Source organism: Thalassophryne amazonica, chromosome 1 (assembly GCF_902500255.1).
Source record: "Thalassophryne amazonica chromosome 1, fThaAma1.1, whole genome shotgun sequence".
NCBI classification, from domain to species: domain Eukaryota; kingdom Metazoa; phylum Chordata; class Actinopteri; order Batrachoidiformes; family Batrachoididae; genus Thalassophryne; species Thalassophryne amazonica.
The window spans coordinates 174,596,026-174,623,099 of NC_047103.1; the positions used below are offsets into that span (position 1 = coordinate 174,596,026).

Here is a 27,074-nt window from a genome sequence, read left to right on the forward strand (position 1 = left end):
AACATCTAGTACGGTCAGGGACTGCTGCAGATGGAAAAGGAAATGGCACAGGGTTGGTGATGGTAGAAGTGGCAGTGGGTTGGCTCACCAACAGTACAGGTGGCTGTGGTGGTTGAGGCTTGGTGTGTGGTTTGATCATATCTGTCCTACCCTTTAGCACCTTTGTCCCTGCTGTGCTAGGTGTGGGCACGTATACCATCACGGTGTAGTTTGGTGGAGGGAGGACTGCTGGCTGGTGTGGTGCAGCAGGAAGGTCTGCTGATGAGATTGAGGTGGTCTTGGTGATGGTAGACGGCTGGTTAGTGGCGTTCAAGTTGAGGAACCTCTCTTGGCGACGGATGAAGTCCTGCACAGTCTTGATGTTGATTTTGGGAAGAGGAATGCCTGCTTTAGACAACACAGGATCCTCCACCAAAATCCGGTGCTGGATCCGCTCATATGCCTTTAAGATGGCGTCCTTTGCGGGACCAGTGCGAGAGCCTCCAGGTGAATGTAGCCACACCAGTTTCACCAGCGTGTACATCAGCCTGTTGTGCTGAGCACTGATGTCCTGTTGTGCTGGTGCGTAGCGCTTGGCCATCTTCATTTTCTGTACCACAGCAGCCTCAACTAGATCATCCCTTTTTGTGCGGCAGTACAGGGTGTTGCCCCAGTGTGTTCTGTATAGCCGGTTGAACTTCTGCGGCTGCTTGTCATGCTCCTCCACAGCATTCCAGGCTTGAAGGACCCTGTTCCTCTGCTCAATTGTTAGCGACAGCTTGTCATCTGTCAGGCCAATCTACACCAGCACAGAGCAGAATTTTTCCAGCTGTTGAAAGCCTGGAAGGGGATTTGCACTGCAAGCATCCTCCTGTCAGAGAAAAAAATAGAAATGTACTAAGTTCAATGTGGTCTTCTTTACAGTAACCGTTGCACTGGCTGTAATTTGTTCTTGCGTGTCCACAAAGCTACTCACCAGAGCCAGAGTGTGAACAGTGGTGGTCTCTTCATTGGTGACTGTCGTGAGGCAAGACAGCATCCAGCACACTGCCATGAGTTTCGTCATCGCTTAGGTACGCCTCGTCATCCTCATCTGGATCAGGATCCCCCGGCTGTACCACTTCTTTCTCTGGTCCTTCTTCATCTTCAAGGATACCTTGAAGTGAAAAGGGCCCAGATTCACCCGTGCTTTGACTGAAGAGATACTCCAACCCAAGCAGCTCATTGGTCAGCACATCAGCCGGGGGACGGAAGTTCTCCTCCACAGTCTCTCCAAAGAGCTCTTTGCAGCGGCTGTTGAGGCGGTCGATCAGTGGCGCTGAGTAGACCCTGTACTGCCGTCCTTTGTCACCAAACACGGCATCTGAGGTTCTGTCCGCATTCCACCGTGTGATGCCGCTTAGCAGGTAAACCTGATAGGGCCGTGCTGCACAACGGGGACCTGAATGTCACAATTAAGAGTATTAGAATAGTGAGAGGATCACATGTTACCATTGTTACAAGTACTCAGCACTACAGTTTTGTACCTGGACTCATGTGCAGTAGCACTTTGTGGAATCCTTCCAGGCTGTTACTTCCACGCAGACATTTGTAGTACGGCACGTCCACGTTGTTGATGGTCGTGGTATGTGCCACCCTATACATGTTCATGTCTGGCGGATCCTGGATGCACTCCAGGTGCCGCTGCTGTGCTGCCCACATCTCATCAATGGCTTCTGTAATGACAAATACACACATTGACTTTGGATGGGACAGTTGATGCTGCCTGTGTGAGGTCTTTCATACCAGGTGTTTTGAAGAGGCTCACTCCATTCTCATCCAGTCCTGCAGGACCTTTCAGCTCCTCAATGGCCAGGTGGATGAGACGGAATGTTTCCTGCGCCCCAAGTGTGACCCTCCTGACGTGGTGTTTAAGCTGCTGCCTTTCAGAAGCCCCGTGTACACCGCCAACCCGTTCACATTTCTAACCGTTTTTCCCCACTCGACGACACACCCGCCGAGGATCAAACTCTGGTTATTGGCGACTCTATTTTGAGAAATGTGAAGTTAGCGACACCAGTAACCATAGTCAATTGTCTTCCGGGGGCCAGAGCAGGCGACATTGAAGGAAATTTGAAACTGCTGGCTAAGGCTAAGCGTAAATTTGGTAAGATTGTAATTCACGTCGGCAGTAATGACACCCGGTTACGCCAATCGGAGGACACTAAAATTAACATTAAATCGGTGTGTAATTTTGCAAAAACAATGTCGGACTCTGTAGTTTTCTCTGGGCCCCTCCCCAATCGGACCGGGAGTGACATGTTTAGCCGCCTGTTCTCCTTGAATTGCTGGCTGTCTGAGTGGTGTCCAAAAAATGAGGTGGGCTTCATAGATAATTGGCAAAGCTTCTGGGGAAAACCTGGTCTTGTTAGGAGAGACGGCATCCATCCCACTTTGGATGGAGCAGCTCTCATTTCTAGAAATCTGGCCAATTTTCTTAAATCCTCCAAACCGTGACTATCCAGGGTTGGGACCAGGAAGCAGAGTTGTAGTCTTACACACCTCTCTGCAGCTTCTCTCCCCCTGCCATCCCCTCATTACCCCATCCCCGTAGAGACGGTGCCTGCTCCCAGACCACCAACAACCAGCAAAAATCTATTTAAGCATAAAAATTCAAAAAGAAAAAATAATATAGCACCTTCAACTGCACCACAGACTAAAACAGTTAAATGTAGTCTATTAAACATTAGGTCTCTCTCTTCTAAGTCCCTGTTGGTAAATGATATAATAATTGATCAACATATTGATTTATTCTGCCTAACAGAAACCTGGTTACAGCAGGATGAATATGTTAGTTTAAATGAGTCAACACCCCCGAGTCACACTAACTGTCAGAATGCTCGTAGCACGGGCCGAGGAGGAGGATTAGCAGCAATCTTCCATTCCAGCTTATTAATTAATCAAAAACCCAGACAGAGCTTTAATTCATTTGAAAGCTTGTCTCTTAGTCTTGTCCATCCAAATTGGAAGTCCCAAAAACCAGTTTTATTTGTTATTATCTATCGTCCACCTGGTCGTTACTGTGAGTTTCTCTGTGAATTTTCAGACCTTTTGTCTGACTTAGTGCTTAGCTCAGATAAGATAATTATAGTGGGCGATTTTAACATCCACACAGATGCTGAGAATGACAGCCTCAACACTGCATTTAATCTATTATTAGACTCTATTGGCTTTGCTCAAAAAGTAAATGAGTCCACCCACCACTTTAATCATATCTTAGATCTTGTTCTGACTTATGGTATGGAAATAGAAGACTTAACAGTATTCCCTGAAAACTCCCTTCTGTCTGATCATTTCTTAATAACATTTACTCTGATGGACTACCCAGCAGTGGGGAATAAGTTTCATTACACTAGAAGTCTTTCAGAAAGCGCTGTAACTAGGTTTAAGGATATGATTCCTTCTTTATGTTCTCTAATGCCATATACCAACACAGTGCAGAGTAGCTACCTAAACTCTGTAAGGGAGATAGAGTATCTCGTCAATAGTTTTACATCCTCATTGAAGACAACTTTGGATGCTGTAGCTCCTCTGAAAAAGAGAGCTTTAAATCAGAAGTGCCTGACTCCGTGGTATAACTCACAAACTCGCAGCTTAAAGCAGATAACCCGTAAGTTGGAGAGGAAATGGCGTCTCACTAATTTAGAAGATCTTCACTTAGCCTGGAAAAAGAGTCTGTTGCTCTATAAAAAAAGCCCTCCGTAAAGCTAGGACATCTTTCTACTCATCACTAATTGAAGAAAATAAGAACAACCCCAGGTTTCTTTTCAGCACTGTAGCCAGGCTGACAAAGAGTCAGAGCTCTATTGAGCTGAGTATTCCATTAACTTTAACTAGTAATGACTTCATGACTTTCTTTGCTAACAAAATTTTAACTATTAGAGAAAAAATTACTCATAACCATCCCAAAGACGTATCGTTATCTTTGGCTGCTTTCAGTGATGCCGGTATTTGGTTAGACTCTTTCTCTCCGATTGTTCTGTCTGAGTTATTTTCATTAGTTACTTCATCCAAACCATCAACATGTTTATTAGACCCCATTCCTACCAGGCTGCTCAAGGAAGCCCTACCATTATTTAATGCTTCGATCTTAAATATGATCAATCTATCTTTGTTAGTTGGCTATGTACCACAGGCTTTTAAGGTGGCAGTAATTAAACCATTACTTAAAAAGCCATCACTTGACCCAGCTATCTTAGCTAATTATAGGCCAATCTCCAACCTTCCTTTTCTCTCAAAAATTCTTGAAAGGGTAGTTGTAAAACAGCTAACTGATCATCTGCAGAGGAATGGTCTATTTGAAGAGTTTCAGTCAGGTACAATCATAGTACAGAAACAGCATTAGTGAAGGTTACAAATGATCTTCTTATGGCCTCAGACAGTGGACTCGTCTCTGTGCTTGTTCTGTTGGACCTCAGTGCTGCTTTTGATACTGTTGACCATAAAATTTTATTACAGAGATTAGAGCATGCCATAGGTATTAAAGGCACTGCGCTGCGGTGGTTTGAATCATATTTGTCTAATAGATTACAATTTGTTCATGTAAATGGGGAATCTTCTTCACAGACTAAAGTTAATTATGGAGTTCCACAAGGTTCTGTGCTAGGACCAATTTTATTCACTTTATACATGCTTCCCTTAGGCAGTATTATTAGACGGTATTGCGTAAATTTTCATTGTTACGCAGATGATACCCAGCTTTATCTATCCATGAAGCCAGAGGACACACACCAATTAGCTAAACTGCAGGATTGTCTTACAGACATAAAGACATGGATGACCTCTAATTTCCTGCTTTTAAACTCAGATAAAACTGAAGTTATTGTACTTGGCCCCACAAATCTTAGAAACATGGTGTCTAACCAGATCCTTACTGTGGATGGCATTACCCTGACCTCTAGTAATACTGTGAGAAATCTTGGAGTCATTTTTGATCAGGATATGTCATTCAAAGCGCATATTAAACAAATATGTAGGACTGCTTTTTTGCATTTACGCAATATCTCTAAAATCAGAAAGGTCTTGTCTCAGAGTGATGCTGAAAAACTAATTCATGCATTTATTTCCTCTAGGCTGGACTATTGTAATTCATTATTATCAGGTTGTCCTAAAAGTTCCCTAAAAAGCCTTCAGTTAATTCAAAATGCTGCAGCTAGAGTACTGACGGGGACTAGAAGGAGAGAGCATATCTCACCCATATTGGCCTCTCTTCATTGGCTTCCTGTTAATTCTAGAATAGAATTTAAAATTCTTCTTCTTACTTATAAGGTTTTGAATAATCAGGTCCCATCTTATCTTAGGGACCTCGTAGTACCATATCACCCCAATAGAGCGCTTCGCTCTCAGACTGCAGGCTTACTTGTAGTTCCTAGGGTTTGTAAGAGTAGAATGGGAGGCAGAGCCTTCAGCTTTCAGGCTCCTCTCCTGTGGAACCAGCTCCCAATTCAGATCAGGGAGACAGACACCCTCTCTACTTTTAAGATTAGGCTTAAAACTTTCCTTTTTGCTAAAGCTTATAGTTAGGGCTGGATCAGGTGACCCTGAACCATCCCTTAGTTATGCTGCTATAGACGTAGACTGCTGGGGGGTTCCCATGATGCACTGTTTCTTTCTCTTTTTGCTCTGTATGCACCACTCTGCATTTAATCATTAGTGATCGATCTCTGCTCCCCTCCACAGCATGTCTTTTTCCTGGTTCTCTCCCTCAGCCCCAACCAGTCCCAGCAGAAGACTGCCCCTCCCTGAGCCTGGTTCTGCTGGAGGTTTCTTCCTGTTAAAAGGGAGTTTTTCCTTCCCACTGTAGCCAAGTGCTTGCTCACAGGGGGTCGTTTTGACCGTTGGGGTTTTACATAATTATTGTATGGCCTTGCCTTACAATATAAAGCGCCTTGGGGCAACTGTTTGTTGTGATTTGGCGCTATATAAAAAAATTGATTGATTGATTGGAGATGGAGCGGCGGACGACATCCTCATCAGACAGAGACTGCAGCGCTGCCTGGTCTTTTGCTCTGATGGCCTCAATGAGGCGATCCAGGTCTTTGCGGTTGTAAGCCAGTACTGCCCCAGCTAGTGCAGACTTGAACGCAGCATATCTGGAGTGAGACTCTGTGCGGATGGCTGTGTCAAACCGGTGGATCCAGTGGAATATGTCCAGACGCACAACCATCCCATTGTCCACCCAAGGCTGGAACAAAGTCTCCACTGCTGTGGGACATTGTGCACGGCAACACCCGTGGGCCACGTAGAGGATTTTTGGTGTGGGTTGATTGGCTGTCTGAAACCTTTGCACGAGTCCACGGCACATAGGTTCCAGCTTATCGGTGGACTCCTCGCAGGTCAGCACAAATGTTACTATTTGGGAAAACTCATTTCCGATACTGGTGAACCACTCGGCTGACCCTTCACCTTCCCCAGAGAGCTTCTTCACCACCTAAAAGAGTCAAGTTTGTAGCTGTGTTACATGTCACTGTTACATCCTGCGAAAATTTGCTCAGTCATAAATGCAGTATGTTTAGCCTCATGCATTGTGGCAATAGTTTTGGTTTACGTACTTTTTTGGTGGAATCCATTTTCAAGACAGTGCCAAAGGTTGACAGGATCTGGCTCCTGTAGTCCTGGACATGACTGGCCTCTGCCAGTAGGAAAGCGTGGCGCAAAAGCCACGCAGACGGAAGTTCTCTCAGAGGAGGCGGGGGCTGGCATGCGTGCCCTAATGCAGACACAATTCCTCCAGGTTTCATTAGAGACTTGAGGAGTGTGGTGTAAAGGTCCTTATGATGAAGGTACTCCTCCATGTGGTTCTCCTGTATCTGCCGCCTCACTTTGACCATAGTGTTCCCCTCGGTCCGGCCCCTCAGAAGCCGCACAACATTCCTATCCACACCACGCCTGTTGGCAGAGTCACAGTTGGTATGTTTATGGTGATTAGAGCAACCAAAATTTGTAAAACTCACACATTCAGTCAACTCACTTGCTGGTGAGGATGGCAGGGAACATAGCTTGGTGGGCCTCGCTAAGTTGTGACAAGATCTCAGCGTCCCACGCATGCCACTGAGCCACTGTTCCACCTTCTCCGCTCCTGGCTGCCTTTGTGCATGGTCCACAGCACAGGACCTTTGTGATCATAGTGTACCAACCCGAAACATCACAGATGTGACGTACCTAATATACATCAAACGAAAAGAAATAACAGCATATCATTGTCAGTCAAGCCTAGCAGTAAGTATTTCACTGTAATAACAAAGAAATGAATGTGAGCTTTACCCGGTGGTGGTAGCCGGACTTGTACAGATGCACACTCTGTCCTGCACCCACACACTTATCACCCCGAGGACACTTCAGAGAGCACCGCCACACCCCAACAGGACGCCACACAAAGATACGGCTCCGGAAAAATAGATGTGGAGTTGGCACGCCACCAGTAGCATATCCTTGAGGTTCTGGTGGGTAAAACCACATGCGATCTGACTTCATTACCCGTCGCCTCTTCAACACACCAGTGTTGCCCTTGTAGGTTTGAATAGGGCCAAAGAGCCCTCTTTCAGTGTCCTCTTTGATCCAGGACAGGTCAGCAGATGGGATGCCATTGGGGTTTTCCCACGAACGCACCCAACCTTCTAACTCCACCTGAAACGCACACAAAACACATAAAGTGTTTGGTTGTTATTGTGTACAAAGTGATGCAAAATTCAAATAAAAAATATGCCAGACCAGATTGTCTTCATTTATATCGACTGCAAGTCCTGAATATCACTTACAGAGGAATCAGTGAGAGCCGATTCCATGTGATGATCCTGACCCTGGGACGTGGACAGAGACTGTGTGGGCTGGTTTGCGGAACTCTGCTGTTGTGGCCGGACAGCAGCCCTGTGGTGTTTGTGATGTTTTGACTGCGCAGCAGTCTCGGGCTGGTGTGTCTTGGCTGGAGAGTGGTCGTGTTTCTTGGGGGCAGTCTTGGGCTGGTGTGTCTTGGCTGGAGAGTGGTCGCGCTTCTTGGGAGCAGTCTCGGGCTGGTGTGTCTTGGCTGGAGAGTGGTCGCGCTTCTTGGGAGCAGGCTCAGGCTGGTGTGTCTTGGCTGGAGAGTGGTCATGTTTCTTGGGAACAGTCTTGGGCTGGTGTGTCTTGGCTGGAGAGTGGTCGCGTTTCTTGGGAGCAGTCTTGGGCTGGTGTGTCTTGGCTGGAGAGTGGTCGCGCTTCTTGGGAGCAGTCTTGGGCTGGTGTGTCTTGGCTGGAGAGTGGTCACGCTTCTTGGGAGCAGTCTTGGGCTGGTGTGTCTTGGCTGGAGAGTGGTCGCGCTTCTTGGGAGAAGTCTTGGGCTGGTGTGTCTTGGCTGGAGAGTGGTCGCATTTCTTGGGAGCAGTCTCGGGCTGGTGTAGCTCTTCTATGGAGTGGGAAACCTGTGATGTGACAATTTCTAAGAATGTACAAAAAAGAGTCAAGTTTAGCATTATGATTTCTCTGAATCACTTGATGGTGATTACATTTGTATCTCATTTACCTTCCAGGCGTTGGCTTTCAGCTAGCAGTTGTGCTTCATCACCTGACCATTCTGAATCAAATTGGGGTTTTCTTTCCTGTTGCTCCTGGATAACAACAGCATTGTAAGTATCATGAGGTTATGACAGCAGCTTTTAGTGACCAAATCTCAACACATTCATTAGAAGTGAGTAAAATATTGCAACTTTTAACAATATTCATTTACCATGTTGTTGTGCTCTTCCTGTTTCATAACACTTACTTTCTGTTTGTCAGTGATGTATTTCTTGAAACGCTTCATTTGCACGCTTGTAATGTGAGTTAAGGGTGTGTTCAGCTACCTCCTCACAGAACTTTGTGCCTTCACAATTATATTCTTGTCAGCCTCCGAGAACCGTTCAGGCCTGTCTTTCTGGGCGGAGTACTGGCAGTAAAGTTCCCACATCTCCTGAAAGGTACGATCCTCAAAGCCTCTCTGGCCATAGATACACCGATCTATGTTGGCCTCCAGAACAATGGAGACTTGAGGGAAGCTCTCTGCGTACGCTGTCAGGTAGTCCTTCACCCACTGGTTTACTGCCTCTGTCTTTCACTGTGAACATGCCATCTCTGTCCTGTGCTTGTCAAGTATGCTGGAATGATATACGCGCATGAACTTAGTACCATAATCAGCCTTAATACCATCATCGGTGAGATTATGATAATTGAACACGCTATGAAATATATTAAATGCCGATCATATATAGTTTTGTACAGACAGATATATGAGGCATACCATGAGAATGGTACAGCATACAACGAAATTTAAAATAGAATGCTTACTATTTCATGTAGCCCACATCATTTTCCACAAGCCAGCGGAAAGTGGCATTAAGGTACTGGCCAAAAGGCAGCACCAGTTTCCCCAGGCACTGCTGCTGTGATGGTGCAGGGATGCCTTCTGCTCTTAGGAGCTTCTCTGCATGGGCCAGGGCAGTGGCCTGGATCAGACGTTCCTGTGGAGGTCGTGGAAAAGTCAGCCTTCTCTCACGAAAAGTCCGGGCCTCTTTAGATGCTACCAGGACTGCCTGCTGACGGTGCAGAGGGGCTTCTGGGTTCACTACACGAACAACGGGAGGACTTGCCATCTTCAGGTGATTCTGCGCCCATCACATAGTACAAAAAATAAATATGAATAAGAAATACACCTGAGTTGCACACAAATAATAACACAAATTCATAAATGGAGAAAAAGGGGAACACTTTGAGCTTTATTTTTTAATGCCCAAATACGTATGGGCCTCACCTTATGTTCCACAATGTAATAAGTAATGAAAAGACTAAAAAAAGGGGGGGTGGGGTGAGGTAAGCTTCACTTAATATTCTTGCCCAAATTCTTATGTGCCTCATCTTAAATTATTAGCTTTACACGTATTTTATTCCAACATGAAGAGGGTGAAACCACAACGTAATATAAGACAAAACGCAGAAAAAAAGGAGAGATTACATGGGGGGAGGTGAGTGTGTGTCCTCTCACGCACGTTAAAAAAAAATCAGTCGATATTAAAACAAAATCAATGTTAAATACCTGTTGAAACACTGATAAATTCACTGCAAAAGATGTAAATTAAAGTACAAATCGCGTTCATCCACAACGTAATAAATATAATAGGAAACGCAGAAAAAATAAATAAATAAATTCACTGCAAAGGGTGTAAATTAAAGAAAATAATTCCATTAAGCCGCAACGTAATAAATCATCCAAGACAAAACAAACCAAAAATGTTGCTTGATTATTACCTGCTCACACCGGGACGCTAGGAGGGGGGTGGGCGCCGGGCAACAGGGAGGGGGGTCTCGATTGGTCATTAGTCCACAGAACGGCGTTGTGATTGGTCCCCCACTGTGGACTGCTGCTTCAAACAAACGGCAGTGCTGGGGAACGTGGACAGGCGTGCGCTGCCATTGGTTCTCTACACTGTGCGCCGGCGTCAAATCGCCGGCCGCGGATTTGCACTACTGTGGACCTGGGCACTGCCCACTGCTGGAAGCTCCTGTTTCCTACATATTTTGCAGCAGTGAAGCAGTTGAGAGGAGCTAAGCTCAACTCTACACACACAAAAAACAAGCATTATTCCTTAACAGAATACAGCAATGTCGCTGTGAGGCAGAGGTCTTGGAAAATATAGCAGTTTTGACTTATGGTTTTGATGTATAAATTAAAGTAATCCAGATAGAGTAACTCCATTAATGTCAATACTGTCATTTGTACAAAGTTAAAATATAACACATATCTTTTAATTTTAAATAATGCGTTAATTCTGAAGTTTTGTAACAACAAACACAGACAGATGCCAAAGGGATTATGGGTAAATGAGCCTCTGCTAACACTGATTGGTTGACTCATTCATTCTATGTAAAAACCAACACGTTAATGTGAGGTGTGTGTTGGTGTTTACATATAAATGCGCTTTTGTAAAATATGCCTTTTTACCTCCGCCAAGGAAGTTATGTTTTCTGTCACGTCCATTTGTTTGTTGGTTGGTTGGTTTGTTAGCAGGATTACTCAAAAAAATCCTCAAAGTATTTCAATGAAATTTTTACCAGGGGTGTATCTTGGCCTAACTTATAAGTCATTAAATTTTGGTAATGATCCAGAACACGATCTGGATCCAGTAATTTTTTAAGGATTCTTTATCAATGCAGGATGGGGCCAATTTCAACATTTTTGTATCTAACGTCATGAAGACGGGTCACAAAGGCTGAACAAAAATTAAGTTACGACAATAATAATTTAGCATTTGTTTCTCCTCACTGAATAAACTTATTAGAAAATAAAAAAAACTTGTGTAGTTCATCCAGTTTCTCTTTATAAATACATTTGCTGAAGATCTAAGGGTTTAACCACTGAATCTGAAACATGACTTTAGATGCATGAAGCGATGTGGAACAGTCTCTTTGCCAAAGGGTATTCCATGTGACGTCAGTGACCTTATGGCCTTGGCGCTCCGAGTGCTTCTAGTTTATTTGTAAAAACAAAAACAAAAAACATTTGCCAAAGCCAAAAAGTCAAGTTGTGATTACACAACCATCTGATATAACCGGGGTCAAAATAAATAGAACACTGCCATCGACTGGCATCCAGATGCTCAGACCCTAAACCATAATCCTTTGCGCGCCAGAGAGTTGCTGCGGTTAAACAGCAGAGAGACAACATGACGACAATTGTAAATGAACATTATACAACAAAATGTACATTTTTATTCCTTTTAATCAGCTGCAGCAAGAGGCTGCAACAACTCTGGTGCGCAAAGGATTATGAGATATCTCAATACTTAAGGCAAATACTGCCATGTACACTACTGGCCAGGAGATGGCAGTACAGACTGTGAAAACTTGCCAAAACAAATATTCCAAATAATCCGTGTCTGCTACGTTTAAGATGCATGGAATTTAATGAACACATACTTAATTTCAGACATCTTATATATATTACTCTGGAACAAAGATGACAGACAGTGTTTGACATAAGCAGGACTCTAAAGACCAAACAGGAAGCGATTGCAGCTCACAATGATTCCAATTGAAAATAATGGAGAAGCAACCTGAGCTTCTTCTGGCATTTTTGAATTAAACAAACACAATAACATCTATAAACCCAGAGAATATATTCACGAGAGTTTTCAGCATAATATACAAAGGGTTTAATGCTGTTGCCCGTGTGAAGCCTCAAATGCGTTTCTTCTGTCGTGAATGTACTAAGATTCCCCATAATGCACCTGGACACAGCATGTCCACACTAAAACCTTCACAATTAGTGCATTACTTTAAAACTAATACATGTCTGTGATATTTTCACTTTGTAAAACTTCAGGCGTGACATTAATTTAAATAACTTGTCCGAAATTTTTTTGGTTAAAATTTTAACCATAAGTTAAAACTGTATGCCTCTGGATGACTTGGCTGATATTGCCAGCAAATCAGTAAGGGGTAAGAAAAACATATATATATATATATATATATATATATATATATATATATATACATATATATATATATATATTTTTTTTTTTATTTATTTATTTTTTTTCTTTTCTGCAACCAGTTCTCCTTTGCCTATAGAGGATAGAGCGGTTTCTCCTGGAACCAGCTCTCCTCTGTTTGCAGAGGATAGAACTGCATATCTACTACAAAACATTTAACAAGTAGGTACTCAAATCTTTGACTTCAGATTTTATAAATGTTTGTAACTGTTAAGCTTTGTTCACCACACCTGCCAAAATATGTTAGTGGTGTAAAAATTATTGGGCCAAAATTTATTGGAAGATAATTAGTTCACTGATGGTTTTCAAAGCTATCTGAAAAGCTAATCCAATAATGAAAATATTAGCTTCGATAATTGGCGGTTAGCGGATTAGCTGAACTGTGCCCACCACTGTTTCTGGCATAAAATACAACCGTTTACTCACCGATATAACTAGGAATCTGTGGTTTAGATGAATTGGTCAGGTTCAAATCTGGCTCAAACATTTTTGTTTCTTTTACTAAGGTGGATTACAAATGCTTTTGTGGAACATAGCACCAACTACTGGACAGGAGGGACTTAGCAGTCAATATGTCACTGATTTCAAAATGGCTCTTTTCAACCAGACATGTGGTGCCGTGATATGTCAATCATCTGGGTGGCACCTGGGGTGTCCAATAAGATTTCCGAGGAGTCCAGTGCAACCCAGCTACACCCATGACAGGAAGTGTTCAACATTTGACATTTCCTGTTTCACTGTGGACTCAAACGTTAGCACTTCCTGTTTCAGTCTCAACTTGCCACTGAATTCCCAAGAGATCCCACGAGATCTTGTTTATTGTCAAACCAGGAAGTGTTCAACATTTGACTTTTTTTAATTATGTAATGAGACAAAGAAAAAGATACACAGAGACCTTACAGAGGATTAAATACAACAGCAAAAACAACATGCCAAAGAACAGGTTAATTAAAAAAAAAGATATCAAAATATTGATTGTTCTCTGATGTTTCTGCTGTGATTTGAATGTCATCAGCTGACTTTCACTCCTCGGTCCTCCAACTCGATCAGCCTGAGAAGGGGTTGGAAGGACGCCCTTTGACCCCCAGACCTGTGATCTGTGAAGACATAAATGATGCATCAGACAAACCTGCACCGATTGAAGTGAGAGGTTTCAAAGGTTCCCTGCACAGTCCATCCAAACTCTCCATCACAAGGTGTCCCCCCTCCACTGTTAACGGTTATTTCTAGCTAGTGTCTGAAAAAAAACAGCATCAAATGTGGTAAACAGTGATGATGAAATTTTTTAAATACTAATTAGGTGCAATTAATAAGCTAAATAAGAGTCCCGTTTTCTTGCTCATTTTAGTCATAAAAAGCAGATTTTCCCATAAAAACGACGATTTAAAAAAAAGTCGGGTCGGTGTTGTGGTCCTTTTACTCAAACCAGCCCCATCTGAATTTATTCCTGAAGAACTTTAAATCATCTCCCTGCAGCAGAACATTTCATCCATGTCTTTGTAGTTTCAACCTGACACGGAGCTCATTTTAAAATCTGTAACAGCGTCTCTCATTGGCTGCTGTGGTTGACCCGTTACATTTATCCTTCAGTCTGGGATCAGGACGTGAAGACTTAATATCCACTGTGACATCGCAGAGACATTTCCAAACGATTTTACAAATATGAACATCATGAAATCAGACCACAGACTAAATCCGACGAGAGCCAGGAAAACAAAAATAACCCGGAAACGTTCACCACAGAAGTAAAAACCCAGACTTCCAGAAATTTCCATCACTGGGTAAAGAATTCTTAGTGTTTTATATTTTTCCATTAGTTTTGATGTTTTTTTCATTTTTCACAATTCTGTTCCTTTTTGAACAGAATACGGGGGATACAGCGATCAGCATGTCCGCCCATCCGCCCATTTTTGATTGTTGGTGTGATAGCTCAAGAACCAGTTGACCAATTCTGTTCATATTTAGCATAAGGGTGTACTTGGGTGATCCACGACACTCTGTATTACTGATTTGTGGGAACCAGGGGGACAGCAAGTTGGAGCTGAACAAAAAGGCAAGCTACTAAAGGCTATGAGTGGGCTAATACATCCTGACGGCGGAAGTTAACAACTATAGCGACAACGGCAGTAAGAGCAGGGACATGCCAGAGCCGACATCATCAAGTCCACCGTCACCCATGCAGTTCAGTGGAAATCTTGCTGATAAGTGGAAACATTTCAAGCAGAGATTTGAAATATATTCGGCTGCAGGTGGAAAAGCAAGAAGAGATGAGAAAATGTAGGCACAAATCTTTCTTCATGTGATTGGGGAAGATGCACTGGACAAAAGATCTCAAACTGGACACGGTGATCCAAAAACTCAAAGCATACTTTGTGCCAACTAACAACATAACATTTGAGAGATATAATTTTTTCGCCTGTGATCAAAAGCTGGAGATTACTGTTAGATAAAATGTACTGTACAAACATGATTCATTTATTTTCTTATTATTACTACATCTGCTCTTTTAAATTCTGCAAACTGTTTCTCTCAGATATTCCCAGATAGACAGCACAGCTGCAGGAGCCAAGTCAGCCTGTTTACAGTTTGACCATTCAGCAAGCTTCAGCAAAATCGCTCACTCTGTACCTAAGATTGGAATGATTCAGTTGATTGCAAACGTATCTGCACATGACTAATAGCACATGTTGTAACCGTGGACTCATGTAGCCACCCTTATCTTTGTTTTTTACACGCAATAAGAGCCTCGCGGAGGATGTCACAGTTGGAGAACTGCACAAGCTGCCAGCCTCTGCTGCGTCTCCCCTTTACAAAGCTCACTAAAGACATCTCAACTCTCTGTCTGAGTTCTTTCTTGTATGTCTAGGCGAGGTGAAACCTGACATATTTCCTGGTGCCGTGACCTGGATGTCAATATACTCAGTCACTGCGGAAAGGAGGGAGACACACCGAAGCCCGTTGACGGCCGGCTCCACAGGGAGGCCGAAAAGAAAGTCCCGGAGTGAATTCTCCGCCAGGCCGGTGATTTAGAAGTCAAACTCCTAGCACAACGCTGGACTGACGACATCCAAACAGGAAAAAAAAAATCAACGAACCGGACAGAGGAGTAAGTAAACTCTTTTATGGTCTGACAGGGTCAGGACTAAGGTCAAATTTGACGGGGTCAAATTAGAGAACAGTTACGGGGTGACTGTTAAAGGCGTGACGGGGTCATGTCAGAACAAATTTGACAGGGTCACATTAGAAAACACTTATGAGGTGACTGTTAAAGACGTGATGGGGTCATGTCAGAACAAAAAGTCCACTATACGACCAAAGTACTATCAGAGTAACATCAAAGTAAAATCAGAAGACGTCTAACAGTGTGAAAAATAATAGTGATCAAATTTATGCAGGATTTTACAACAGGATGTGACAAAATACAGCTGTCTAAATGAATTAATGTGATTTGTGTGAATGTGATTTGTATGAAAGGGACGATTTGCAATTAATGCACGGGCGCCCTAACATCCTCCAGTCCAGGGGACAAAAACGAAGGTGCTGTCTGTGAAGTAAATTGTGAACCGATCCATACACACCACACCTGTTTGTGCTGAACGACGTGACTGAAAAGAGGCACTAGGCAAGGTCACCCACCTCCTTCGGGAGGTTGAAGTGGTTGACACCTTTCAGTCAGACTGATAACCAAACAGTAAAAAGGTAAAAATAAATCGGATTCCCTAAGAATCACCCCCCACAGACGACCAAAATGGGGAATACACAATCGTGTTGCTGTTGCTGCGCAAAAAACAATTCACTTGAAGGTGATGTCAAATTTATGATAAAATACGATCCAGAAACTACCATGCCCTTCAAAACACACGCGACTCCAGGCGAAAAAAGAGACAAAACTAGAAAGTGAAAATATGTCTCATGGGCATGGTAGGGTCCCAGAACAAGGCCGACCAGGTTATACAAAATACATATCACCACCGGACCCAAATTAAAATTTGTATCCATCACCAAAAGACATGTACCCCATGGTCCAAGTACCAAATCCCCATGGTTCAGCAGGAAATCCATTCACATATGTCTTTCATCCTTGGACAAAAGACGAAGCCCATAAGGCTACCAGATCCCTCATTGACCCAAGCGTCGATGTGGATGAATGGATCGCTCAATTCAACGATCTGGTTCGAAGCGACCAATTAAATGGACAAGAAATTGGGGAAGCCCTTCAATGTGCTCTTGGACGGAATTGGGTGCATGTCCGAGGTACATACACAGGCCGTGATGCTCAGGGCACTGTATGTCAATATACTGACAACATGGCTGAGCCACTAAAGGCTCAATTTGATGCAGTCATGACCAACATGAAGACAAAATTGAAGCCAAAAGCAAATTATGAAAAAATAACTGCAGCAAAACAGAAATCCGATGAGGACGTAGATGATTTTCTAGTTCAATTAGAAAAAGTGTTCAGAGTCCACAGCGGCATTCCACACTCAGATGATGCGGACGGGCCATATCAGAATCAATTGAAGCAAGTTCTGATATGAAATTTTAGTCCCGCCATCAGCTCCTACATTACTAAACATTGTGTGGAAATGGACTCAAAGCAAAAAACAAAAAGACACTCCCACAGTTACTGTATTCTACAGCAAGGACGATATGTCCCTCAAATCAGACAGTAACAGTGAAATCTACTTCCAAGGTGGTTTTGGCACCGGACGTGGATGTGGCCGTTTTCGCGGTCACGGTGGCCACCAAATGCGAGGCCAGGGCAGATCAGCACCACCCCCAGAAACTTCAAGGACATACAAACCAAATGATGTATGTTACAATTGTGGAGAACCAGGACACTGGGCACGGGATTGTCCCAAACCACTACGTGCAAACAAACGTGGCCCAGTCCGTCCTTCAGCACCTCCATATCCACAATGACTAGAAGGTCCTGTAGAGGCTTCAGTGGATCACCAAAATGACAAACAATCACAGCATGATCCTACTAACTGTGTAAATATATGTGGTGCCTTCTCTCTCCTGGGTCTGAGATTTAAACCAATGATTACTTTGACTTTAAATGGCAAATACATGGATTCCTTTGTGACACAGGTGCATGCCGCACAGTTGTAAAAGGCACATATTCACACAAAGGCACATATTCAGATAAAACCATTTGGGTAAAATCTGCCGATGGGTTAGTGAATGAAGAAAAAATTCTAAAGCCAGTGCACATCGTGGACCCAATAACACATCAGGAGCTGTTCAAACCAATTTGTTAAGAAGAGATTTGATGCAAAGTTTGAAAACTGAAGTCCTACCCACGACAGATGGCATGAAGGTGGTCCATGTGACCCTCCTCATGTTCTAGCAACCTCACCTGTTACTTTGCGATATTCTCTGGATCTCGCTGATCCAGAACCACAGGAATGGTTAACTGACAAGGCAGAGGCCCATGTGACAGAAGAAACACCACGATTCCATGCTAGCACCTGATTTGCACATCACAATCCCAGATATCAATCAATTTTTTTATATAGCGCCAAATCACAACAAACAGTTGCCCCAAGGCACTTTATATTGTAAGGCAAGGCCATACAATAATTATGTAAAACCCCAACGGTCAAAACGACCCCCTGTGAGCAAGCACTTGGCTACAGTGGGAAGGAAAAACTCCCTTTTAACAGGAAGAAACCTCCAGCAGAACCAGGCTCAGGGAGGGGCAGTCTTCTGCTGGGACTGGTTGGGGCTGAGGGAGAGAACCAGGAAAAAGACATGCTGTGGAGGGGAGCAGAGATCGATCACTAATGATTAAATGCAGAGTGGTGCATACAGAGCAAAAAGAGAAAGAAACACTCAGTGCATCATGGGAACCCCCCAGCAGTCTACGTCTATAGCAGCATAACTAAGGGATGGTTCAGGGTCACCTGATCCAGCCCTAACTATAAGCTTTAGCAAAAAGGAAAGTTTTAAGCCTAATCTTAAAAGTAGAGAGGGTGTCTGTCTCCCTGATCTGAATTGGGAGCTGGTTCCACAGGAGAGGAGCCTGAAAGCTGAAGGCTCTGCCTCCCATTCTACTCTTACAAACCCTAGGAACTACAAGTAAGCCTGCAGTCTGAGAGCGAAGCGCTCTATTGGGGTGATATGGTACTACGAGGTCCCTAAGATAAGATGGGACCTGATTATTCAAAACCTTATAAGTAAGAAGAAGAATTTTAAATTCTATTCTAGAATTAACAGGAAGCCAATGAAGAGAGGCCGATATGGGTGAGATATGCTCTCTCCTTCTAGTCCCCGTCAGTACTCTAGCTGCAGCATTTTGAATTAACTGAAGGCTTTTTAGGGAACTTTTAGGACAACCTGATAATAATGAATTACAATAGTCCAGCCTAGAGGAAATAAATGCATGAATTAGTTTTTCAGCATCACTCTGAGACAAGACCTTTCTGATTTTAGAGATATTGCGTAAATGCAAAAAAGCAGTCCTACATATTTGTTTAATATGCGCTTTGAATGACATATCCTGATCAAAAATGACTCCAAGATTTCTCACAGTATTACTAGAGGTCAGGGTAATGCCATCCACAGTAAGGATCTGGTTAGACACCATGTTTCTAAGATTTGTGGGGCCAAGTACAATAACTTCAGTTTTATCTGAGTTTAAAAGCAGGAAATTAGAGGTCATCCATGTCTTTATGTCTGTAAGACAATCCTGCAGTTTAGCTAATTGGTGTGTGTCCTCTGGCTTCATGGATAGATAAAGCTGGGTATCATCTGCGTAACAATGAAAATTTAAGCAATACCGTCTAATAATACTGCCTAAGGGAAGCATGTATAAAGTGAATAAAATTGGTCCTAGCACAGAACCTTGTGGAACTCCATAATTAACTTTAGTCTGTGAAGAAGATTCCCCATTTACATGAACAAATTGTAATCTATTAGACAAATATGATTCAAACCACCGCAGCGCAGTGCCTTTAATACCTATGGCATGCTCTAATCTCTGTAATAAAATTTTATGGTCAACAGTATCAAAAGCAGCACTGAGGTCTAACAGAACAAGCACAGAGATGAGTCCACTGTCCGAGGCCATAAGAAGATAATTTGTAACCTTCACTAATGCTGTTTCTGTACTATGATGAATTATAAAACCTGACTGAAACTCTTCAAATAGACCATTCCTCTGCAGATGATCAGTTAGCTGTTTTACAACTACCCTTTCAAGAATTTTTGAGAGAAAAGGAAGGTTGGAGATTGGCCTATAATTAGCTAAGATAGCTGGGTCAAGTGATGGCTTTTTAAGTAATGGTTTAATTACTGCCACCTTAAAAGCCTGTGGTACATAGCCAACTAACAAAGATAGATTGATCATATTTAAGATCGAAGCATTAAATAATGGTAGGGCTTCCTTGAGCAGCCTGGTAAGAATGGGGTCTAATCAATCAATCAATCAATTTTTTTTTATATAGCGCCAAATCACAACAAACAGTTGCCCCAAGGCGCTTTATATTGTAAGGCAAGGCCATACAATAATGATGTAAAACCCCAACGGTCAAGACGACCCCCTGTGAGCAAGCACTTGGCTACAGTGGGAAGGAAAAACTCCCTTTTAACAGGAAGAAACCTCCAGCAGAACCAGGCTCAGGGAGGGGCAGTCTTCTGCTGGGACTGGTTGGGGCTGAGGGAGAGAACCAGGAAAAAGACATGCTGTGGAGGGGAGCAGAGATCGATCACTAATGATTAAATGCAGAGTGGTGCATACAGAGCAAAAAGAGAAAGAAACAGTGCATCATGGGAACCCCCCAGCAGTCTACGTCTATAGCAGCATAACTAAGGGATGGTTCAGGGTCACCTGATCCAGCCCTAACTATAAGCTTTAGCAAAAAGGAAAGTTTTAAGCCTAATCTTAAAAGTAGGTCTAATAAACATGTTGATGGTTTGGATGAAGTAACTAATGAAAATAACTCAGACAGAACAATCGGAGAGAAAGAGTCTAACCAAAAACAGGCATCACTGAAAGCAGCCAAAGATAACGATACGTCTTTGGGATGGTTCTGAGTAATTTTTTCTCTAATAGTTAAAATTTTGTTAGCAAAGAAAGTCATGAAGTCATTACTAGTTAAAGTTAATGGAATACTCAGCTCAATAGAGCTCTGACTCTTTGTCAGCCTGGCTACAGTGCTGAAAAGAAACCTGGGGTTGTTCTTATTTTCTTCAATTAGTGATGAGTAGAAAGATGTCCTAGCTTTACGGAGGGCTTTTTTATAGAGCAACAGACTCTTTTTCCAGGCTAAGTGAAGATCTTCTAAATTAGTGAGACGCCATTTCCTCTCCAACTTACGGGTTATCTGCTTTAAGCTACGAGTTTGTGAGTTATACCACGGAGTCAGGCACTTCTGATTTAAAGCTCTCCTTTTTTAGAGGAGCTACAGCATCCAAAGTTGTCTTCAATGAGGATGTAAAACTATTGACGAGATACTCTATCTCACTTACAGAGTTTAGGTAGCTACTCTGCACTGTGTTGGTATATGGCATTAGAGAACATAAAGAAGGAATCATATCCTTTAAACCTAGTTACAGCACTTTCTGAAAGACTTCTAGTGTAATGAAACTTATTCCCCACTGCTGGGTAGTCCATCAGAGTAAATGTAAATGTTATTAAGAAATGATCAGACAGAAGGGAGTTTTCAGGGAATACTGTTAAGTCTTCTATTTCCATACCATAAGTCAGAACAAGATCTAAGATATGATTAAAGTGGTGGGTGGACTCATTTACTTTTTGAGCAAAGCCAATAGAGTCTAATAATAGATTAAATGCAGTGTTGAGGCTGTCATTCTCAGCATCTGTGTGGATGTTAAAATCGCCCACTATAATTATCTTATCTGAGCTAAGCACTAAGTCAGACAAAAGGTCTGAAAATTCACAGAGAAACTCACAGTAACGACCAGGTGGACGATAGATAATAACAAATAAAACTGGTTTTTGGGACTTCCAATTTGGATGGACAAGACTAAGAGTCAAGCTTTCAAATGAATTAAAGCTCTGTCTGGGTTTTTGATTAATTAATAAGCTGGAATGGAAGATTGCTGCTAATCCTCCGCCCCGGCCCGTGCTACGAGCATTCTGACAGTTAGTGTGACTCGGGGGTGTTGACTCATTTAAACTAACATATTCATCCTGCTGTAACCATGTTCCTGTAAGGCAGAATAAATCAATATGTTGATCAATTATTATATCATTTACCAACAGGGACTTAGAAGAGAGAGACCTAATGTTTAATAGACCACATTTAACTGTTTTAGTCTGTGGTGCAGTTGAAGGTGCTATATTATTTTTTCACCAACTGCCTTTAAAATGTTTAGGAGTCATTATCCCCCACACATCTCATTGTGCAAACCACCTGGGGCTGAATGGCAGGACTTGGGACTGATTGTCCTGAATCTGCAATTGGCCACAGATTGGGAAACTGCATGTCCACAATGGGATTTCAGTCCATCTACAGGCTTTTACAGACAGCTGTTAAACACTGCAGTATCAGTTCTGTTGGGGAAAGTGAGGAACACGGACCCACAACAGGGGGCGCAAATGAACGGACAATGAAGAAGTCAAATAACAAGGTTTTACTGTTGTGAATTCGCACAACAAACACAACAGATCACAATTGTAAAAATAAACCAATTCCACTGGTGTCGTGTGGGCAGGCTCGACGATAGGAGACGTCCGTCCGAGTCGAACCGGAACCACCCGATTTCCTCTGCCACCGAACCCCGGGAATACTGGAGCCGCCAAGTCCCGAACTCCCAGGTGGCCACTGCCTCCGCTCGTCGGATCCGGTACTGCTGGCGAGGAACAGAAACAGTCAGATGTGGGTGCGGCTGCACCCAGCAACACGTAGGGTGGAAACACCACCTCCACCTCTAGTCACAAACAATACTGCAGTGTAGGGTACTTATCCGATATGAATTTAGTTCAGTCTTCAGCTGTCTTAAGCACAAGCAAAAAGGTTATTCTTCAGAAATGAGATGTCTGGCTGAGTGCGTTTCCTTCCTGGTAGAACGATATCTCGGCAATGAGATGGAGATGCCGTCCAGCTGATATACCCCTCAGCTGATGGATGTCAGCTGTTTCAGGTGATGGGTGACGGCTGTCACCTGGGCTGCTTCTGTGAGGCGGCAGCGCCCTCTGGTGCCTGGAGCCCGCACTCCAGGCGGGGCGCCCTCTGGTGGTGGTGGGCCAGCAGTACCTCCTCTTCAGCGGCCCACACAACACAGTTCATCCAGTTGTGCATGAAACTGGTTCTGAAAAGACTTGACTAAATCCTTCTCTTCTTTTCCTCTCAGAATCTGAGGAAAAAGCATTGCTCTCCAAAGTATCACCACAACTTTGGGTACACTCACCCACAGATGTGGGGCTACTTGATTGTATAGATCCTGTTCAAATCACACCAAAATCTCAGTGGAGACCCTGTATTAAACAGTATCCACTGAAACCAGAAGCAGAAGCAGCAATTAAGCCTGTTATTGAAGAATTGTTGCAAGCTGGAGTAATTGTGGAGTGTCCCGACTCTCCATGCAACACTCCTATTTTCCCCAGTCAAAAAGGCTGATGGGAAAAATTGGCGAATGGTGCAGGATCTAAGGGCAGTGAATGCAGCTGTGGAAAACCGAGCCCCTCTAGTGCCGGACCCCCACACACTGCTAAATTCTCTCCGCCCTAATAACACATTCTTTTCTGTGATTGACATAAATAATGCTTTCTTCTCTGTTCCAATACACAAAGACAGTCAATTTTGGTTTGCATTCACCTCCAGGGAAAAAAGTACACCTACACACGCCTTCCACAGGGATACGCTGACAGCCCCACTATTTTCACTCAGGCTATCACTCGTTGTTTGTCATCCTTTGATCCACTGCCTGACTCACAGATCCTTGTTTACGTTGATGACATTCTGGTCGCAGGGAAAACACAGATAGCATGTGAACAAGCTACTCTTTCACTTGCAACATTTGGCCAAAACATGGAATAAGGTCAAACAATCAAAACTGCATGCTATCACTCTACCTTCTGCTCTTGCACTTTGCAAATGTGCAGCACACACCAAGGGTACTGATTATGTCTCCAATGGCAACCGCTTAGCTGACTTTGTTGCAAAAGAAGCTGCTACTGGCCATCACAGTGGTGATTTCTAACATCTACTCTAGTACCCTAACACGCACACCATTCATTGACCTTGATGTACTCAAATCGCGCCAACATGATGCCTCACACAATGAAAAACATTCACGGTTGACAAAAGGTGCTCTCCTTCGTGATGATTTGTACATTTACCAGGACAAACCTATCCTGCCAAAATCCTTGTTTGATACCACTGCTATGGTTACACATGGGCAGAGCCAGGTGTCAACAGGAGGGATGGTATCACAAGTAAATAGCATTTTTTCAACTTTTGGATTCAATGTTTATGCAAAAATGTACTGCAAGAAATGTTTGATCTGCAGAAAAAACAACCCACAAGGCAACCTGAGACCAAAACGGGGCTGTTTTCCTACGCCTCAATACCCATTCCAGGTAGTACACATGGACTTCATTGAGTTGAATCAGAGTGGTCCATACAAATACTGCCTGGTTTTGATTGATGCATTCTCCAAATGAGTTGAAATTGTTCCTGCAAAATATGCAGATGCCCTGACAGTTGCAAAGGCACTGTGTAAAGTGATTATTCCTGCATATGGAATACCTGAAAAAAATTTACAGCGACAATGGAGCACACTTTGTCAACACCATGATACAACACCTGACACAAACATTGGGCATTCAGTTAAAACATCATTGTGCATATCACCCACAAAGTGCAAGACTTGTGGAACGAACTAATGGGACTATCAAGTCCAGGCTCAGGAAAACCATGGCCAAAACAAGACGACGCTGGCCTGAATGTCTGGACCTGGTAAAATTATATATGCACATCACACCCACGCCACAAGGACCGTCACCTTTTGAGATTTTGCATGGTAGACCTTATCGCCTCCCACTCTTTGGATCAGATTTACAAAAGGCAGATGATGAATTGACTTTAGCAGATTTTATGAAAAAGATACTTCAGGAAAAGGATGTGTTAAAAGCACAGTTACTGCCGACTGATTCTCTTGTCTCCACAGGATACCAAAATGGTGAAGCCAGGAGACTACGTGTTTATCAAGGTCATAAAAAGGAAAAACTGGTCCAGCCCACGGTGGGAGGGCTCGTTCCAAGTGTTGCTGACCACACCAACAGCCGTGAAGATCACTGAAAGACTGTCATGGATACATCTAAGTCACTGTAAGCTGCAGTGTGTGCCTATAACCACAAACAAGTAAAGGGGAAGTCTGACTACAAAGGGGATTCACTGTATAGTGGTGTCTCGTCTCAACGTCAGTGAAGCAGGGAGATTCTTACTCACTTAGAGTGGTTTATAGGTGGTGTTGTGGCCTAGCACCAATGGCTGATCCGCAGAATACGCCCAACCCATGTGCCAGGCGCCGTGGCTGTGGGCGAGTCTGGCGGACAGTTTGGTGTGTTGTGATCTTAGCATGTTTTTGTCTACTGGGATACCTACTGTGGCAGACGTGGGAACGACCTCCCCCGTCTAAAACTGCTCTCGATGAATCAACCCCTGTTCAACCTCTCACCCGAAGAGAAAAACGATACATCGATCACCCTGACAAACCACAACACCCTTACCATACCAACATGTGGTGGCGCTAGAATTACATTTCACATCTAGTGAACTGTACCAACTGCTATGTCTGTACACATATGCCTGTTTCCACCACACATAATGGACTACATGCTACTCCAACGTCTCGAGTTAATACTGATTGTTTGATAGGCCTGTCAACCTACCCAGGAAATTATTCTGTACCTCTGAACAAAACCACTGCGTCTCCCTTGGAGGGAAAGAACTGTACCGGTTCCGGTTTACCTCCTATGTTATCATGGCTCCAGGTGCAGGACCCCCTACTGATAACTGATTTAACGCCTTATCATAGCTTTGATTATTGCATAATTGGGAATGGCTCAAACCTGCTTGGGTGGCTTCCACCTCACTCCTGCAATTTAACCTACACCTTCTGCGATTATGTAAACCGAACAGCAAAAAATGAATGCAACAGAAATAAAACCTGTAAACAGGATAAGACCCAATGGAACAAGGCTCACCTCATCAGGGACGCAGACCGTTAATGGTGTAACACCACCCAGGCCCCTTACGTTAAGCGCTGTTACTGTGCAGCCATAGCGCCAACCCAGAAGGGCACTAGAGTCCTCACTGATTACTATTGGCTATGCAGGACCAACGTTTACGCTCACCTTCCTCTCAATTGGGGTGGAAGATGTGGAATGATTAATTTACACGAACCAGTAGTACATATTCCTAAAGACCAATGGTCCAAAGCCACCGTCAAGTTCCGTGAACCACATAATGTTCGCGTTAAATGAGAACTGTCTGATACCAGCCATATTCCTAGTGATAAAAGAATATTCAATCAGGGATGGAGGTCACTATTCGGCATGCTTCTGCATGTTGGGGTCAACCTCGTAGCTCTAGAAGTTGAGTTCACCCGCTGGAAGTTTCTGCAATTCATGAACTCCACACTCGAGATGGCCAACGCAACCGCCGAAGAAATTAGGGCCCTGCGACTGATTGTACTACAAAACCGTATGGTGGCTTTTTAAGTAATGGTTCTTGGGAACCATTACTTAAAAAGCCATCACTTGACCCAGCTATCTTAGCTAATTACAGGCCAATCTCCAACCTTCCTTTTCTCTCAAAAATTCTTGAAAGGGTAGTTGTAAAACAGCTAACTGATCATCTGCAGAGGAATGGTCTATTTGAAGAGTTTCAGTCAGGTTTTAGAATTCATCATAGTACAGAAACAGCATTAGTGAAGGTTACAAATGATCTTATGGCCTCGGACAGTGGACTCATCTCTGTGCTTGTTCTGTTAGACCTCAGTGCTGCTTTTGATACTGCTGACCATAACATTTTATTACAGAGATTAGAGCATGCCATAGCTATTAAAGGCACTGCGCTGCGGTGGTTTGAATCATATTTGTCTAATAGATTACAATTTGTTCATGTAAATGGGGAATCTTCTTCACAGACTAAAGTTAATTATGGAGTTCCACAAGGTTCTGTGCTAGGACCAATTTTATTCACTTTATACATGCTTCCCTTAGGCAGTATTATTAGACGGTATTGCTTAAATTTTCATTGTTACGCAGATGATACCCAGCTTTATCTATCCATGAAGCCAGAGGACACACACCAATTAGCTAAACTGCAGGATTGTCTTACAGACATAAAGACATGGATGACCTCTAATTTCCTGCTTTTAAACTCAGATAAAACTGAAGTTATTGTACTTGGCCCCACAAATCTTAGAAACATGGTGTCTAACCAGATCCTTACTCTGGATGGCATTACCCTGACCTCTAGTAATACTGTGAGAAATCTTGGAGTCATTTTTGATCAGGATATGTCATTCAAAGCGCATATTAAACAAATATGTAGGACTGCTTTTTTGCATTTACGCAAT

At 43.2% G+C, this 27,074-nt stretch overlaps 3 protein-coding genes across 3 annotated transcripts in view; all 3 read right to left on the bottom strand.

Moving 5' to 3' along the window:
- Positions 1-371: 371 nt before the first annotated feature.
- Positions 372-2,018, bottom strand: LOC117518633. Its single transcript, XM_034179835.1, has 4 exons — positions 1,765-2,018; positions 1,506-1,694; positions 956-1,420; positions 372-850 (listed from the first exon to the last, which is right to left on the bottom strand). Exons 2-3 carry the CDS (start codon positions 1,678-1,680, stop codon positions 987-989), a joined length of 609 nt encoding a protein of 202 aa, XP_034035726.1. The 5' UTR covers positions 1,681-1,694; positions 1,765-2,018; the 3' UTR covers positions 372-850; positions 956-986.
- Positions 2,019-5,909: 3,891 nt separating this feature from the next.
- On the bottom strand, positions 5,910-9,896 carry LOC117518641. Its single transcript, XM_034179846.1, has 8 exons — positions 9,316-9,896; positions 8,756-9,125; positions 8,516-8,600; positions 7,776-8,431; positions 7,282-7,644; positions 6,989-7,179; positions 6,570-6,906; positions 5,910-6,448 (listed from the first exon to the last, which is right to left on the bottom strand). The coding sequence occupies exons 2-8, from the start codon at positions 8,792-8,794 to the stop codon at positions 5,936-5,938; spliced, it is 2,184 nt and encodes a 727-aa protein (XP_034035737.1). The 5' UTR covers positions 8,795-9,125; positions 9,316-9,896; the 3' UTR covers positions 5,910-5,935.
- Positions 9,897-13,411: 3,515 nt separating this feature from the next.
- Positions 13,412-27,074, bottom strand: part of rgn (regucalcin) — a 101,485-nt gene continuing 87,822 nt past the window's right edge. Inside the window, exon 8 of the mRNA XM_034179857.1 lies at positions 13,412-13,612. Within this exon, the coding sequence (XP_034035748.1) occupies positions 13,562-13,612 (51 nt within the window). The 3' untranslated portion in view covers positions 13,412-13,561. The remainder of the gene's footprint in view (positions 13,613-27,074) is intronic.